General features: G+C 51.8%; 7 protein-coding genes across 7 annotated transcripts; 4 read left to right on the top strand and 3 right to left on the bottom strand.

The window, feature by feature from the left end:
- Positions 1-368: 368 nt before the first annotated feature.
- Positions 369-2269, top strand: N7506_004473 (dolichyl-P-Glc:Man(9)GlcNAc(2)-PP-dolichol alpha-1,3-glucosyltransferase ALG6; the record flags this gene model as incomplete). The annotated part of the gene is made up of 3 exons (XM_056953767.1): positions 369-606; positions 659-821; positions 886-2269. 3 exons carry the CDS (start codon positions 369-371, stop codon positions 2267-2269), a joined length of 1785 nt encoding a protein of 594 aa, XP_056812656.1.
- Positions 2270-2604: 335 nt separating this feature from the next.
- Positions 2605-3013, bottom strand: N7506_004474 (copper metallochaperone COX17; the record flags this gene model as incomplete). The annotated part of the gene is made up of 3 exons (XM_056953768.1): positions 2605-2745; positions 2805-2944; positions 2986-3013. The coding sequence occupies 3 exons, from the start codon at positions 3011-3013 to the stop codon at positions 2605-2607; spliced, it is 309 nt and encodes a 102-aa protein (XP_056812657.1).
- A 361-nt stretch (positions 3014-3374) lies between these two features.
- On the top strand, positions 3375-4631 carry N7506_004475 (GTPase-activating protein RNA1; the record flags this gene model as incomplete). Its single annotated transcript, XM_056953769.1, has 1 exon — positions 3375-4631. One exon carries the CDS (start codon positions 3375-3377, stop codon positions 4629-4631), a length of 1257 nt encoding a protein of 418 aa, XP_056812658.1.
- Positions 4632-5788: 1157 nt separating this feature from the next.
- N7506_004476 (transcription elongation factor DST1) lies at positions 5789-6703 on the top strand (the record flags this gene model as incomplete). Its single annotated transcript, XM_056953770.1, has 1 exon — positions 5789-6703. One exon carries the CDS (start codon positions 5789-5791, stop codon positions 6701-6703), a length of 915 nt encoding a protein of 304 aa, XP_056812659.1.
- A 441-nt stretch (positions 6704-7144) lies between these two features.
- Positions 7145-7666, top strand: N7506_004477 (uncharacterized protein; the record flags this gene model as incomplete). The annotated part of the gene is made up of 1 exon (XM_056953771.1): positions 7145-7666. The coding sequence occupies one exon, from the start codon at positions 7145-7147 to the stop codon at positions 7664-7666; it is 522 nt and encodes a 173-aa protein (XP_056812660.1).
- Positions 7667-7895: 229 nt separating this feature from the next.
- On the bottom strand, positions 7896-9163 carry N7506_004478 (putative pectin methylesterase; the record flags this gene model as incomplete). Its single annotated transcript, XM_056953772.1, has 2 exons — positions 7896-8468; positions 8543-9163. 2 exons carry the CDS (start codon positions 9161-9163, stop codon positions 7896-7898), a joined length of 1194 nt encoding a protein of 397 aa, XP_056812661.1.
- A 795-nt stretch (positions 9164-9958) lies between these two features.
- On the bottom strand, positions 9959-12998 carry N7506_004479 (uncharacterized protein; the record flags this gene model as incomplete). The annotated part of the gene is made up of 2 exons (XM_056953773.1): positions 9959-12540; positions 12602-12998. 2 exons carry the CDS (start codon positions 12996-12998, stop codon positions 9959-9961), a joined length of 2979 nt encoding a protein of 992 aa, XP_056812662.1.
- Between the last annotated feature and the right edge of the window lie 3609 nt (positions 12999-16607).

Here is a 16607-nt window from a genome sequence, read left to right on the forward strand (position 1 = left end):
GGGAGGAAGAAGAAAAAAAAAGCTCAGAGCTGGGGACCGTCGAGTCTCTTATCAGAAAAATTTCTGGGAGGAAAAAAAAATCAAGGGCAGAACCACTCCGCCTGCTATATGTGGCTAGACCAGGTACTTAGCGTGAGGCGGGTGTGGGTACCTGTCCAGTACCTTCTGGCGACTCACAGTCCGCCCTGATCACTTAATATTTGAATGTCACTCTGCGGTACCTTCCCTTCCATCGCATTTTCGGTACGGAGTACAGGCTTATCGACAGCTCTTGGTCAATTCCACCTTCAACACTACTACCCACTTCTTGAAACGAATCTGGCGCTCCAGTCCATGGGTTGTTAAATTGCCACCTGGCCCGTACCAATATGGCCAACTCGGCACCTTCCCACCGTCCCCGTCCCCGCAAGGGAAGACCTGCGATCTCCCCCGGCTCCAACAACAACCTGATCCTAGATATCGGTGATGGGAAGCAATCCCCCGCATTCCCGCTGGTATCATTTCTGTGGGGTGCTAGGGCTGGTGTGTCACAATGGCTCATCCTGCCGCTCATCCTGATGGCAGTTGGCCTCTTCCGATGGGCAGTGAGCTTATGGGGCTACTCTGGTATGCGCTCTATATTTCAACGCAGGGATTTAGCATTGCTGATCAATTCCAGGCTTCAAGGTTCCTCCCATGCATGGCGACTTCGAAGCGCAGCGCCATTGGATGGAGATCACCACGCATTTGCCAATGGCTCAGTGGTACACCTATGACTTGCAGTACTGGGGTCTTGACTATCCACCATTGACTGCATACCATAGCTGGCTGCTTGGAAAGATGTATGTCTTTAGTCTATGTCCGATGCCTGCCTTGGAAATCTTTCTAACTTGCAACTCTATCTAGTGGCTCTGCCTTTGATCCGGACTGGTTTGCTCTGGACGCCTCCCGAGGTTTCGAAGATCCTAACTTGAAAGTATACATGCGCGCCACCGTGGTCGTTTCCGAATACTTTGTGTTCATTCCTGCCGTTGTCACTTTCCTTCGCCGCTACACCCGGATGCAGGGCGTCCATGCTTGGTCTGCGTCGATTGCTCTCGCGGCCATTCTTCTACAGCCGGGGAACATCCTGATCGATCACGGTCATTTCCAATATAACACCGTCATGCTGGGACTTGTGGTGGCGAGCTTAGACGCTATACTGGCCGGGCGTATGCTCTGGGCCTGCATCTTCTTCGTTGGCGCATTGGGTTTCAAACAGATGGCCTTATACTATGCACCAGTAATGTTCGCTTATCTTCTAGGCGTGTGCACTTTCCCTCGGATCAACATCCCCCGCCTAATAAATATCGCTCTCATTACATTGGCCAGCTTCACACTGCTTTTGGCTCCGCTCATGGTTGGAGCCACAAGTGCCAATGCTCGCGAAATATTCGCATCTTCGCCCGCGCCACCCTTGTTGCAGACCCTTCCTGTTCAGCTGGATAAGAGTTCCATCTTGTATGCGTTGCTGTTCCAACTCACCCAAATTATCCATCGGGTATTCCCCTTTGCACGAGGTCTCTTCGAGGACAAAGTTGCCAATGCTTGGTGTGCAATTCACACTTTCTATAAGCTCACTCGGTTCGATGCCACTCTTCTACAGCGTGCATCTCTCGGTGCTACCTTGGCATCCATCATTGTTCCATGTGCTATCATTTTCCGCCACCCTCGAGCATCCCTTCTCCTTCCCGCTCTGTCAGCCGTCTCTTGGGGTTTCTTCTTGTTCTCGTTCCAGGTACACGAGAAGAGTGTGCTGTTACCTCTCTTGCCCATGACCTTGCTTCTTGCTGGTGATGGTGGTCTTAGCAAGGAGATGCGTGCTTGGGTCGGATGGGCGAACATCCTCGGTTCATGGACAATGTATCCTCTCCTAAAACGCGACGAACTGCGGATTCCCTATTTCATCATCACTTTGATTTGGGCCTACCTCCTAGGCCTTCCTCCCACTTCCTTCGAGACCTATCGAAGCCGTGCTCCTCGGGAGACCCCGACTACCCACTTCGAACCCTCTACCCTCACTACCCTCCTCCACTATAGTTTCTATTTGGTCATGTTCGCCTGGCACATCCTTGAGGCATTCGTGGCCCCGCCTCCTGACAAGCCCGACTTGTGGGTGGTACTGAACGCCCTTGTCGGAGCTGGTGGTTTCGGCATTGCCTATCTGTGGTGTATGTGGAAGCTGTTCACCCAGTGTCGCCAGATTGACCGACAAGCGGCCGGGGACGAGAGCCAGAAAAAGAAGCAGTGATAGCTTGCTAAGGTCGACGGTTGTGTGCTATTCAATGATACCCCGTGTTGTGTGCTCGAAGAATACGAGTCAGGGCTACTAGCTTATATGCTTATGTTAGTTACGTGATTCATTTATCTTTTAGACCATGAGGTGAGATTTCATATTGTGAAGATTAATCGCTATCATCTAGAGTGCATCTTCAAATGCTCTGTTTCCAAAATTTCACAAGCGAGCCAATGCCCCCAGGGCAGATGATATGAGAGATAACAAGAAACGCCTGCCCAATAATGCTATGATACAATTCTGTGTGATGGTGATGGTACAGACTGGCTAAATCGAACAAGAATCATAGTTTAGACCTTGAAGCCGAATCCAGCCATGCACGCCTTGTACTTCTCGATGGTGGGTTTGCACTCCTCCTCGGGGTTATCGGACTTGGAGAACAGCATGCAGTCGTCGCGAGTAGTCTTTTCGGGCTTGCAGACGCAGCAGGGCTAATGCGAATATGAAATCAGTCCTTTGCGCGGATCGATCGGGCTGCATCGAGGCTTACCTTGGGCTTCTCGGATTGAGCGGGTTGAGTGGGCGCTTGCTCAGGGGCAGCAGTGCTCTTATCTATAAGCGACAATGGTAAGAAAGTGCATTTGATGATTTTCAGTGCAAATTGTAGGGCTGGCGCATTGCGCAAACGATCTGTCGGACTCAGAATGAGAAAGGGAGGCATTAGTACTCACCATTTGAAGAACCGAAGAGCCACGACATCTTGATAAAGTTGGAGATATATTCAACGGATGTGAAGGGTAAATGGACAAGCAGTATAGGTGAATGCAAGTACTCAGGAACGGAGCGCCAGTGATCCCCGAGGCCTCGGGCATTATTAATGCGCCAATGGCGTAACTGTTCTCTGTGGGTCACCGTAGTTATTTTTTTTGTTAGCAACAAATGTTGCCTCTCCGGATTAGTCTTCTTTTTTTGCTACACTGATTATTTCTGTCTTTTTTTCTTTCTTTTGTCTCAGACATATCGGTGGTACTTGCGATTGGGATCTAGCTTGCTATTGATCTGACACTTTTTTCTTTCATTCCTTATACCAACCTCACTCTTCGCGATCAATTACCCCGCCATGGCCCCTCCTAAAGTCTTCTCCCTCGAGGGCAAAGTCCTCAAGCTCGACACTGCTGAGGATATCAATGCCCACATTCAACCGTTGGTGGAGAACACCGATTACACCGAAATCCGCCTCGGTGGAAACACTCTGGGAATTGGAGCTTCCCAACGTCTGGCTGTGGTCCTGAAGAACCAAGAGTGTCTCGAAGCTGCCTACCTCGATGATATTTTCACCGGTCGTCTTCTGTCTGAGATCCCCACTGCTCTGACTGCTCTCTTGAACGCTATTCTCGAGCTTGACACCGTCCACACTGTCAACCTCAATGACAACGCTTTTGGTCTCAACACTTCTGCACCTCTCGTCGAGTTCCTGTCCCGCCATGTGCCCCTCCGCCACCTCATTCTGAACAACAACGGACTCGGTCCTGCTGCCGGAACCCATGTCGCCGATGCGCTCTTCCAGTTGGCTCAGCGCAAGGAGGAGGCTCGCCGCGATCAGAAGAAGGTCAATCTGCTAGAGAGCGTTGTCTGCGGACGCAACCGCCTGGAGAATGGCAGTATGGAGGCGTGGGCCCGCGCTTACAAGGCCCACTCTGCTGGCCTCAAGTCCGTCAAGATGACCCAAAACGGAATCCGTCAAGAGGGTATCTCCCACCTGCTGACCCAGGGTCTCTACCACGCTACTGGCCTTGAGGTCTTGGATCTGCAGGACAACACCTTCACCGTCATGGGATCCACCGCTCTGGCCAACAGCTTGCCAGTCTGGCCTTCCCTCCGCGAGCTCGGCGTTGGAGATTGTCTCCTCTCTGCCCGCGGTGGTGTCAAGGTCGCCCAAGCTTTGGCGGCAAACAAGAACCAAAACATTCAAACTCTGCGTCTGCAGTACAACGAGATGAAGGCGGAGGCTGTCAAAAGCTTCACCCACGCCGCCAAGACCGCTCTCCCCAATCTCCGCCGCGTCGAGCTTAACGGTAACATTTTCTCCGAGGACGACCCTAACATTGTGGACCTACGCGAGCTTTTGGAGGCCCGTCAGGAGGAGCACGGTACCGATGAAGACCCCGAAGACACCTGGGGTGTTGACGAATTGGACGAGCTCGAGGATGAAGATTCCGAGGAAGAGGAAGAGGAGGATGAGGACGAGGAAGAGGAAGAGGCTAAGGCCGAGAAGGACCTCAAGGATGCCGACCGGGCTGAGGAAGAGAAGGTCGCCCAGAAGAACGATAAGGATGTCGACGCATTGGCCGATGTGCTGGGCAAGACCGGCATCTAGATCTGTTCTGACTGTTGAAAACTTGTCACCCATCAGTTGCTGTCCTCAGCTGCAGGCGTCACCACAGAGTCATTCTGGCCTTGAACACAAGCTGTCTACCTCCGCAAATCGTGTGTCTATGGACGCTCCGGGAGTCTACTATTCGGCTCTTCAAGGTCTATGCCTAGAGTCTGCCACCCTGTATAGGCTCTGTGTATGAAGACCTGACCGACGACCCTTACGCATTTCTTTTGAAGAACCCCCATTTGTTATACCCCTCACATACGATGATGAATCGCTGCTGCACATAATCTTTTCTGCTTCAATCCATATTCCGTTTGCATAGCCACGAGCCCCCCATGTATTCTTCAGAAAACTCATCACCACTTAGATGGAATACATGCCTGAGCAAGCAAATTTACTGAGTCAATCGCAAGAGTCCAATAGTATAAACCGGCAGTGATCTTTGCAAGAAATGCTGAATATCGAAGGTAGTGAATGAAAAAATTCCGAAAAGGGAAAAAAAGGCTTGGCACAAACCTCGGCCATCGCAACTCGTGAAATTGTGTTCTAGCTCTTCGCGCTCAGCATCCCTCTCCCTCCCACTTCTCTCTCAGTCGGCGCTTTCAGTCAATCGCCCTTTCACTCTTTATTGTTGCCTCGGCCTCCGAATCGTAACAGCATCTCTCACGCGACCGTGAGCTACCTATCATACGGTGAGTGCCTCTGCCAAACACCCCTCATCATTTGCGATATTTCGCAACGCGACTGCCGGCGCAATGAGAGTCATAGCATGCGCGGATTGGCTCTGAGCCTTCAGTGGCACTTCGATCGAGTCACTTGGGGTGACAGACAGAGAAGGTGGACACGTGCAAATCAGGAACATGCCACCCTTGCCCGCAGCAGTCTTTACGGCGGGGTACCTTGTGGACCATGCTTTGTGTGACAATCATTGACCGCATGTCTTCTCTATGATCTATCGTCGCAAGCTGCGAGGTGTCTCTGCTATGGTTCTTTGGAATGCGCCGGCATCCGGCAGTTTATGCAGGCCCTGGGCTCCTAGCATTTGATGGGATTCGCTGACGATTGATATCAACAGACTCTTCTAAGCTGCTTACGCTACTACCGCGTATATCTCATCCTTCGCCATAGTCCTCCATCCTCCCACCCCGCACACCATGGCAATGGACGCCAAAGAGATTGAGGCCAAGGCCAAAGCCTTGAGCAAGGCTGCGACATCCAACGAGCCCTCGTCCGTTATTCTGGGTCTTTTGAAGGATATTCAGACAGGTGTTCGGGCCACAGAGGATCTGCTGCGCCAAACGCGCATCGGTATCATCGTGAACAAGTTCAAGCAGAGCAAGGCACCTGAGGTTGCGCGTCTCTCTAGCGAAATTGTGTCCAAATGGCGAACGGAAGTCAACAAGCAAAAACAAGGCGGAGGTACAGCAGCCGGACGAGGATCGAGCTCTCCACGACCAGCGCAAACCAGCACAGCGTCAACCCCCGCAAGTGCAGTGCCCTCAGACAAGGCCTCGAAGTTGTCTGTGCCTCCCGACAAGCGCACCTGGAAAGCGGACGGGGCGGAGGTGAACCACACCGGAAACCGAGTGCGCGATAGCTGCACAGGGCTCATGTACGATGGACTGTGTCTTGGGTCCACCGAGTCACCCAAAACCATCGTTGCTCGCGCCGTTTCTATTGAAGTTGCAGCCTACAAGCACCTTGGACCAGAATCAAAGGAAGAGTACCGCACGAAGATGCGCAGTCTTTTCCAAAACCTGAAGAACAAGTCCAACCCCAAGCTGCGCGTGCGTGTCCTTGAGGGCGAGATCACCCCGGAGGAGTTCGTGCGCATGTCGCACGATGAGCTTCGCTCGGTCGAGCAGCGTGAAGCAGATGCCAAGATTCAGAAGGAGAACATGGACAAGGCAATGGTTGCCAAGGCTGAGCGCAGTATCAGTAAGACATTGCAGTGCGGCAAGTGTGGCAAGCGTGAGGTTACCTACACAGAAGCCCAGACCCGTGCTGCTGATGAACCGATGACTCTCTTCTGTACTTGCACCAACTGCGGCAAGTCCTGGCGACAGTGAAACGGGTATATGGGAAGCTTCAATGGGGGGTGTGTATTATTTTCTGGGCTTTGGTGTTTCTTCCTATTTCTTCCTCCCTTTTTCCAATTTCCTTGATCATACGTGCCATCGGGATCCCCGAGAGCCGGCACCGGAGTTCTTTTTTCTATTTATCCCTTCTTCTTTTAGGGGGTCACGAAGTGCGTGCTTGCTCACATCGGCTTCTCGTCGGAAGCAAAGCTCGGAGATGATAAACCAGATGAGTCTATAAAAATTTGCTATCCAAATTGGATTTAAGCACCAATTGCACCAATGTTTCCTCTTTGGGGTGTTTATCAGAAGTAACCTAGCCCTGAAGCACAACGTAATCGTGATGTCAGCGCGATCGATTGTAGATTAGATCTTCCAGATCCAACCTCACCGCTTGCATCTGGACGTCTCGCTCAACCAGGCCAAGCCACAATGGAACGTCAACTCCTCCAAGAGCCAGTCCAAGATCTCCTTGATGCATTCAAGAACCCTGATCCTGAAGATCCTGATCAACTTCTCTCAACTTTCACCACAAATCCCAAACCTCTAGCCCATGAACATGGTCTCCCGCAATTGGCCCCCTTCCTAGGCCGCTCGTTTCAAGGTCAAGAAGGTATATCAACTTATTTCAACCTGCTTTCTTCGTATCTTGATATTGAGAACATGACTTTTGAGCCCGAGGAAACTTGGATCATCGACGAAAGCTGTATGGCCGTGTCATTACGTGGCACAGCGACCTTCATATGGAAGCAGACGCAGCAAGCTTGGGATGAAACATTTTCCTATCGCATTAAGGTTGCTGAAGATGTGAGCGATGATGCTGAGAAGCATGGATCTTTGAAGGTCAGCGAGTATCAGGTCTGGGCGGACACTGGGGCTGCGTACCTCGCCAGCTTGGGCGAGTTGCAGAAACATGGTTCCCAGGATGATATCCAGATTGACAGCGATCTATGAAAAGTCCAATACGACACCCTCGTATTAATTCGTCAGTAATGGATTGGGTATTCTACAGAAGTGGTGGGTAAATCCCACGTCTATCTGGCATACCACCAAATCGTTGATAGAGGCACCTGAGTGCGCTGAGCCGAGAATGTGCATCGTGTTTGCATTGCCGAAAGATCAGATCATCGATGTATTCAAACTGCATTGAAGGCCTTCCATTATGTGCAACGAATCACGATTCTCACTCCCCACCCTTGATAGTATCCCAATCAATCCACTTCGTATTTCCAAAAACACCCTCCTGATTCTGAAACACCTTCTGCGGCGAGCTATACGGCTCATACCCCTTCCGATCAAGAACGGTAGTAACATTACCAGCAACACGACCCGAAACATTGAACCCAGGCCCATAAGCCTGATATTCCGCCATGAGAGTAACACCCTCCTCGAACCTCGCGACACCAGAAACAACCCAATCAATATACCCACTAGGATCGATAGTAGCGTCTTCATAAGAATTCGCAAAGATAGATCGGTGCTGGCTATTCCACGGCCGTCCAAGCGCACACTTCCCCACGATATCAGGCGCAATGGAAGCGTTGGCTGCGCGCAGGTTCGAGTCCACGATGTACACGCCATACTTGTTCGTGAAGGTTGTGTTGGATCCCTTCCAGGCAGTGATACCTCCGCCGCAACCGCGTAACTGTAGCTCGCTGGACTGGATCCAGGCTGTGCCGAACCCGTATAGGAAGTCTGTTTGGCCGGCGATGATGCTTTTGTAGAAGTATGCGTTACCTAGCTTGCCTACGTAGACCTGAGATACTGTTAGTGGGGTGGGGTCCTTGTTGAATAGATGGATGCGAAACCGCAATGTTTGGGCTCACTTACAGTATCCTGATACGAATAGAAGCCGCAGTAGTAGAAGCCGCCGTTCGCACGCGAGAAGCTCAGTGCATGAGCTGGTCCATCCGAATACTCAGTCCAAGTATTGTCGAAGTCGATGTTATAAGCGCGGAAGTCGGTGTTGCCGAATGGTGTATCGGATGGCACGGCGTAGCCTGTGGCCCCGGAGCCAGTGAGACTGGACTCGAGGGTAGGTGCCACGACCAGGACACTGGAGAAGACATTATCGACGCTCTGGCCTGTGTTGTCTTTGTTGGCGGCAGCCCATATAATGCGCACTTGGTTGCGAGTGGTATCCTTGGAGGCGGATGTCTGGCCGAGAAGTGTCACTGGTCCTGAACGGGTGACGTTGAGCTGCTCTGTATAGTTTCCTGATAGAATCAGGATCGTGTGGGAGCTTGTATCATCTGGTAGGGAGTCGATGGCTCCTTGGATGGTGGGATAGTGAGCGCGTTTGTCAGAGGCACTGACGATGATTGTTCCAGGTGGACAGTGGGTTCCTGTGGCCTGGCATTGCTGTCTTGAGACATGTTGCACTGCAGCGCTGCGGACACCCGCTGCGTGGAGCAGTAGGCTCAAAATGGAAAGGAGGTATAGTTTAAGCATAGCGCTTCTTTGTCAGGCACGACGAACTTTCAATCATTGTGGGAAACAATTGGACTTTTATAGATGCAGTTCATGAGGGGGTGCAATCTGCAAGCAACATGTGCATTGCTCTGTAAGACGGAAAATTAGAAGAATCATCTCGCGGGGGAGGAAGCTAAGCCAGAGATAGGTTGAATCTCCGAGTTTCCATTGACTGGGGTAGGCCAATCTGAGATTCGAGAGTCCACGAGGAGAAGCTTGTCTCCCCGCATAGCAGAGTAAATCATCCGGGGAAATCTGTTGGAGACACGCACGGAGAAATGACTTCCACCTCTCAGCGACGAAGGAGGTGGTGCAGAGACAGGGGTGCATGCTTCACGTTACAAGGATGATACAAGGTAGGCCTTAACCGCGTGCCCGGGTCATACCAAGCCCAACTTGGAAGATGGAATGTGAAAAAGGCATTGGAATGCTGGAGACTAGAAGAATGGATAGATTACAAGGAAGCAGAATGATTAGAATCCCTTAGATTGACTAGGTGCCACTATTAACGACATACATACACGTAGAGAAAGAAAACTCGACTCTATCAGCTCGAAAGCAAATCGCAGCCAAAGGGGTAAATGGAAACACACAAAGTCTATAATACGGGGGAAAAGGAAGCAAAAAAGACGGGACAGGTCCTTTTTTATTCCCACGTCATGCATGTCCATGGAGGTGGCACAAAATTGCGTAGTGTGGTAATCGCGGGAAAGATAGAAAGAAATTAGAGCTCGGATCAGTAACGAGTCAGAAAAAAGCTAAGGAGCGAGTTGTTTACTCGTCCTCGACCTCCTCGGCACGGGCACCAATGACGTAGCGAGAGCTGCCATCGGCGGACTTCTCGTGCTCGATGGCGAGCTTGGAGAGGTGGGCGATCATGTTCTCGATCTGGGTGTCGGCCTTGGAGCGGGTCTTGCGGCCAAGGTTGTCCAGAGCGGGGACGATGGTCAGAAGGTAGTACACAACGGCAATGATGACGGTGACACCAATGGAGTAAGCCCAGATGACAACGACGGTAACAATGTCGACATCGTTGTTCTTGGAGAAGCCAGGGCCAGCGGGGTCGCGGGGAGAGGTCTGCTCCCAGTCGGGGGCCAACCATCCGAAGACACAGAACAAGGTGGCGAGCACATCGACAATGAAGATGGCAATAACCAACTGCCACGAGGGCCAGGTCTTTCCACCACGGGTGACGAAGATGAGCCAGTTCTCGGTAAGGGCAATCTCGAGGAAGAGAATCTCCTGGGGAGAACCGAAGTTCTGGATGATACCACCGTTCTCAAGGAAGAGAGTACCACGGATGATCCAGGTAGCGGCAGCAAGTAAGATTCCAAGAACAACGGAGATGACCCAAATCTTAGGCAACTGCCACTCGACGGGGCGAGCTTCGAAGTGAGCGTTATCGTAGGCAACGGCGATGGTGGCAAGATCAGCGAACAGAGCGATGAAGACAATGAGGGAAGAGTCAACAGTCTCGTCAATGATGATCATGGAGGTGACAAGGTAGATCTCGAGGTGCAGACACAGGGCAATACGGTACTGGATGTAAGCCTTCATGCGCTGGAAAATCTGGCGGGCAAGCTTGATAGCATCGACAATGGTGGAGAGACCGGGGGCGAGGAAGACAATATCGGCGGCAGCCTGGGCAGCCTCAGTGGAACCCTCGACAGCGATACCACAGTCAGCCTTCTTGAGAGAGGGAGCATCGTTGACACCGTCACCAGTCATGGCAGTCAAGTGACCACGCTGCTGGAGCATCTCGACGACCTGGTACTTGTGCTCGGGGAACACCTCAGCGAAACCATCAGCCTTCTCAACGAGATCGTGCTGGGCGGAACCAGCGAGACCACCGTGGATCAGACGCTCAGAGTCGTAAACCTTGGTACCGAGAGCAAGCATCTTGCAAGTCTCCTTAGCGATAGCGATAGCGTCACCAGTAAGCATCTTGACGGAGAGACCGAGAACCTGGGCCTCAGCGATGGTGTGGGCAGTATCCTCACGGGGGGGATCGAACATGGGGTACATGCCCAGAAGCTGCCAGGGCTCACCCTCCTTCTGGACGGCGACACCGAGAGAACGGAAACCACGACGAGCGAACTCGGAAGCCTTCTCACGGTAGAGCTTGGCCTCCTCCTCGGAGCACTGGGACATGTTGAGGATAGCCTTGGGGGCACCCTTGGAACAGATGTAGCGGACACCGTCGCAAGTGCAGACAGTCTGGATACGCTTGGAGACGGGGTCGAAAGGAGTGTACTTCTCGGTGATCCAGTTGCGGGCAAGGATCTCACGGGCCTTGGGGTAGCGGCGGAGAGTAAGGACGGTAACCTTGTCAATGGGGTCGAGGTTCTTGATGTTGTGGGAAGAGGCAATAGCAGCGACGGCCATCATCCAGTTGACATCAACACCCTCAGAGACGAAGGGCTCACGGATGGAGAGCTGGTTAGCGGTGAGAGTACCAGTCTTGTCAGAGCAGAGAACGTCAACACCAGCGAGGGACTCAATGGCAGTGAGCTTCTGGACAATAGCCTTCTGCTCAGCGAGGTAGGCGGCACCGACAGCGAGAGTGGTGGTGGTAACAACGGGAAGACCGACGGGAACACCGATAATCAGGAGAATAAGAGTGTAGTGAAGCAGGTTGTTGTCGGTGTCCTCGGGGGTAGCGATCTTCAAGTGACGGAAGAATCCACCAATCCAGGCAGCGAGAATCCAGAACATGACGAGAACGAGCAGGGAGGTACCAATGTTGTCCATGACAGCCTTGAAGTGACCGGAGTCAGAGGCTCCCTGGACGAGGGCAGCAGTACGACCGACGAAAGAGTGACGGGCAGTGGCGGTGACAATACCGTAGGCCTTGCCGCGCTTGCAACCGGTGGTGTAGTAACAGACATCGGCCATGTACTTGTCGACGGCGAGAGACTCACCAGTGATGGCAGACTGGTCACAGGCAATGAGGGAGACACCCTGGTGGACCTCACCCTCATCATCATCGTCGTCATCACCGTGCTTCTCCTTGAGGTCGTCGGAGTTGGCGTTGGCGAGGTACTCCTTGTAGGCATCGAACATCTCGGGCTTGGTGTAGTCACAGATCAGGCGAACATCGGCGGGGATGACGGTACCCTCCTCGACGATGACAATGTCACCAGCAACGAGCTCACGAGCGAGGATCTCCTCCTCCTGGCCGTTACGGACAACGATAGCACGCATAGCAATATCACCCTTGAGAGAAGCAACGACATCGGCAGCCTGCTTCTCCTGGTACCAACCAACGAGAGCGTTAAGCAACAGAATACCACAGATAACACCAAGATCGATCCAGTCACGCAGACCGGCAGCGAGGAGGACAGCAAGTTCCATAACTGTGAGAAGAGTTGTTAGAATCCCAATTGCAGGCGTATCATGATTCCGGTGTCCACATACCATAGAGAATAGGACCACGGAAGTAACCAATGAACTGAATGAAGATGTTGGTCTTCTCAGTGACCAGCTCGTTCCAGCCAGTCTTCTTGCGGCGGGGCTCGATGTCGCTGGAGGAGAGACCAGCGCGGAGGTCGGTCTCGAGCCACTCATCGGGAGTGACAAAGCCGTCCTGGACACCATCGGTCTTGCCGCCGAACTTCCACCAGGGCTTCTTCTTCTCCTCACCGGAGCTGAGGGCACCGGCGCTGGAGGTGGAGCCACGACGGTTGTCGCGAGCAGTCGAAATGTACCGGTTCAAGGCAGAGTACTCGTCAAGGTTACCCTCCTCACCGGCTTCACGGTTGTGACGTTCGCCATTTTCGACGTCGACAGCATAGGAAATTCTCCGCTCCGCCATTGTTGTTGCTTCGGCTCACGTAGCCTTGGACCCCAGCGAAATGAGTAAACAACGAGATGGCAGGAATGACAGAGTCGGAATCGATCCTATGTAAGAGAGAAAAGGAAAAAAGACAGGTGTGAAGGAAGGACGTGTTTTATAATGAGTAACGGGGGGGGTCAGAAAGAGGGAACCGGAGTGGGTGTAGTCGAGTGGGTAACGAAAAGAGTGAGGGAAATAAGAAAAAAGATGGAAAAAAAGAAAAAGTGGGAATTGGTAGAATTGGGAAATAAAAAATCTGAAATCGACTGATTGAAATAGGGAAGGAGAGGTATTTTGGACCAGAATCCCGTGTTTGTCAATTGGGGGAGATACTTCTTGCTGTGGTTGCTGGGGGAGGTATAAACTAGGTACTGCTCTGACCCGCTCAAGGTTTTTCCCGCTTTTTTCTTTCTTTTTTTCCCTTCTTTTGTTTTTTTTACTATTTTTCAAATCCCTATTTATTGCCTGAAGGGGTTTAGTCTGACTGACAATTTCTTGGTCTTTACCAAACTTTGCCCCTTGCCCTACCATGAAAGCTCCAACCGGGTACCCGGCTTCGGCCAGTCAGACGGCTTCAACACGCATAGCATCTAGTGGGGCCCTTCCGCATAGAGTTTAGCTCGCAATCAAAAAACATAATAATCGAAAATAAAAAAAGAATTGAAAACGAAAAACCGGTAAGATACTCCGTACCAATACAGAGTACAACGCGTATAATCTACCTACACTGCGTGGGAGGTTTGAGTGCGACCGGCACTGGTCTGCCGGATTGGCCTCCACAGACCTCACCTCTCGTACAAATTGTATGGATCGGTACGAAACAGTCTCTGGTCCGTAGCCGAGTTCCCCCAGCTCTAATCTAACTATGCGCGATTTTTGGTTTCTGGGGAGTAACGGTCCTTACGCCCCAAGACAATGACAAGAAAAAACTAATGGAATTGGCACTGCAAGTTAAACTATTGCGATTTGCAATGAACAGATGTACAGGTAGCGCCTCCTGTCAGCCGGAGAATTCGCGGCATCGCAAAACACAATAGACTGGACATCCCTTGTCGCAGAATGTGTGCTTCGACCTCGCGTCTCGCGCGACATAGTTCGGATGGTTCGAGATCTTGATCGCCCTTACGCATTCAAATTTTACCCATATTGTAAGGAGTCTTTTCCACGTTACTCTCGGTGATCTCTCTATGTATACTCCTGCCGAGTGCAGCTGCCGTCCACAGTGACAATCATTGGCACGGGTGAAGAGATGGCACTGTACCAACGGTGACGACAATATCGCATGGCCGTCACACCCGAACCATTTAACGTGTAGCAAGGGGTCCGGAAGCGGCTGCTGAGGACAAAATTTTGATATGTTATGTATGCCAATGCTGAAGCATACCGAAAACCCGCGTTACAGGACGCCCTGTAAATTACCATTATGTCATCAGTTGATTTTTTTCTTCGCTCAAATCTTTCTTTCGCCTTCTGTTATCAGCACGCACTTTCCGCTCCCACCACGCCCGCTCGCTGAAGCTGCCTTCTTCGTATCCCACCTACCACGGTCGATCGTTGCCCTCTTGCTTTTCCCCCTGTCCTCGTGGAGAGCGTCCCCAGAAGCGCCATTTAATTCGGCGATCCTCACTGGCCGACGCGACCGGCAAAGTCCCCGCTAATACCTCCTTAGCAGCGTTAATCGAATCACCGCGTTCAGACGCCGGCCTATGATTTCATCGTGTTGATCGCTGCGCTATTCCCGAGCACTGACTATGATATAGGCGGTTCGAGAATTGTATCACATATGGGCAATCTGATTTGTATCCCCCAGAGAACGCAGGAAGTTGGCCGAGAGAGGCTGGGGATGAAACTATACACGATTCTAAATGGCCGAGATGCTAAGAGTGCTTCAGGCCATGCCAATTTCGACCAAGAGTCTTATTCCACTCGGTGATCCTGCTAAGACTATGGAGTAAGACAATCATGTCCGGCCAGCACACACTTTCCATTGATCGTCTGACAGTGTGCATGACCTCAAAGTTGTGTGCATACGGAGTACTATGATGTGAACAAGGAACAATCCCAGTCTCGAGATGCACGCAGACCGTTCTCCCCATGTGTTGGTGATTACCCGAACGAATTGGCAGAAATCATCGAACGCATCACGTTTCCCATTGGGGTGATCCGCGACCGAACCCTCCATCGGATTTCGTCAAGCTTCGCGCTGCATAATAAGGCTCGATGCGATTGGACCGGCTGTTCGTTTTCAACCCAAATAGCCAGTACAAAGACAAGCACGGAGTATCAAGTAATCGGGTGTCATGTCCCTAGACTAATCAAACGTACCATCGATCACAAATCCCGTGGCATGTCGGTGATTATCGCATTCCAAGAATCCCTAAGACGCACCCCGGGCTTCGGTGAATTTTCCTTGGCACAATTCCCCAGAGGATCAATCTGAAGGCTGGGGTTCTCGCATCCCATCGTGCACGAGCCGTTAGAGATGAGCAAACGGCGCGAACAAAGTCCCAAAGTTCAGAACCGTCCCGAGTTTACGCGCTCTAGGCGAATTTGAGTCTTCGGTCTATTGCAAGGTTCTCTTGGTGTCCTTGCCCAGATGCACATCGCCCATTAAGCGCATACAACTTATATTGCGATTGGCATATTAACAACCTAGGAAATGCAATTGCTTCCCGTCTCGTATATAATTTAAGCCAATGTCCTGTAGCTTGCGCCCGGCGCTTTCCGCGGGGGTGGTATTCGTTCACCAATGCGAACCAATTGAAGACAGTTACACGATAGCGAAAATTATGGGGCTTTCCACGTCGCGAGCTACAGAGATATACCTAATAAATATTACGGCGATGAAACTCGATTGGTGGTAGCTTTTTTGGCTACGGGGGGACGGTCGAAGAATAACTTCCTACAGCGTGAAAGAGGCAAAGAGGCCGTATTCCGCTTCTTCCCCGACGCTGTCGTCACTCTGGAGCCCATCTTGTCTCAACTCTCTCCATAATCGTGAGAGCTACTCCGTAGTCAGACAGCTAGAGAAGACAGCCCTGGGGGCCAAACTTTTAATTCGGGAAACCGACCGCGGGTGGAGCACAGCTATCCGCTGGCAGCCCCTATTCGACACGACGCTGCGCTTCGTCCTCCTGCAGTCCCGTGCGAGCACTAGCGAACAAAGAGGAAATCAAAAGGATTGCGATCCGGGGGATTCTCGCCGTTTAGCCTTTCAGAAAGAAAAAGCAAAGGCAAAAACCACGTCAGCCAAGCCGGGCGCGCGACAGTGCACGATCCCAGGGATTCTGCGCCGCCGAGGTCACTGTACCAAATTTTGGGGTGATCTTTGTGCAAGGCAGAGTATGGAGTAGTCTGTATCTGTTCATTGTTCATCTGATCACAAAAAAAAAAAAATCTGTCGGGGCCCACGAGCCTTCAGAATGTGTAGTGCGAATGGACCGAGGTGCATAAGTGGAGAGCTCGACCCCATCGAAAAAATGGCTCGCGATCGAAGCGTCCAGAAAGGGAATCAATTACGGAGTACTTCCAGGGCCATTTCCCCCACGCCACGACCCGTGGATCATTCTGTGGGACAGGGAGAGCGAT

This window comes from Penicillium brevicompactum (assembly GCF_028827555.1).
Source record: "Penicillium brevicompactum strain IBT 35665 chromosome Unknown utg000003l_segment0_segment0, whole genome shotgun sequence".
Taxonomy (NCBI): Eukaryota; Fungi; Ascomycota; class Eurotiomycetes; order Eurotiales; family Aspergillaceae; genus Penicillium; species Penicillium brevicompactum.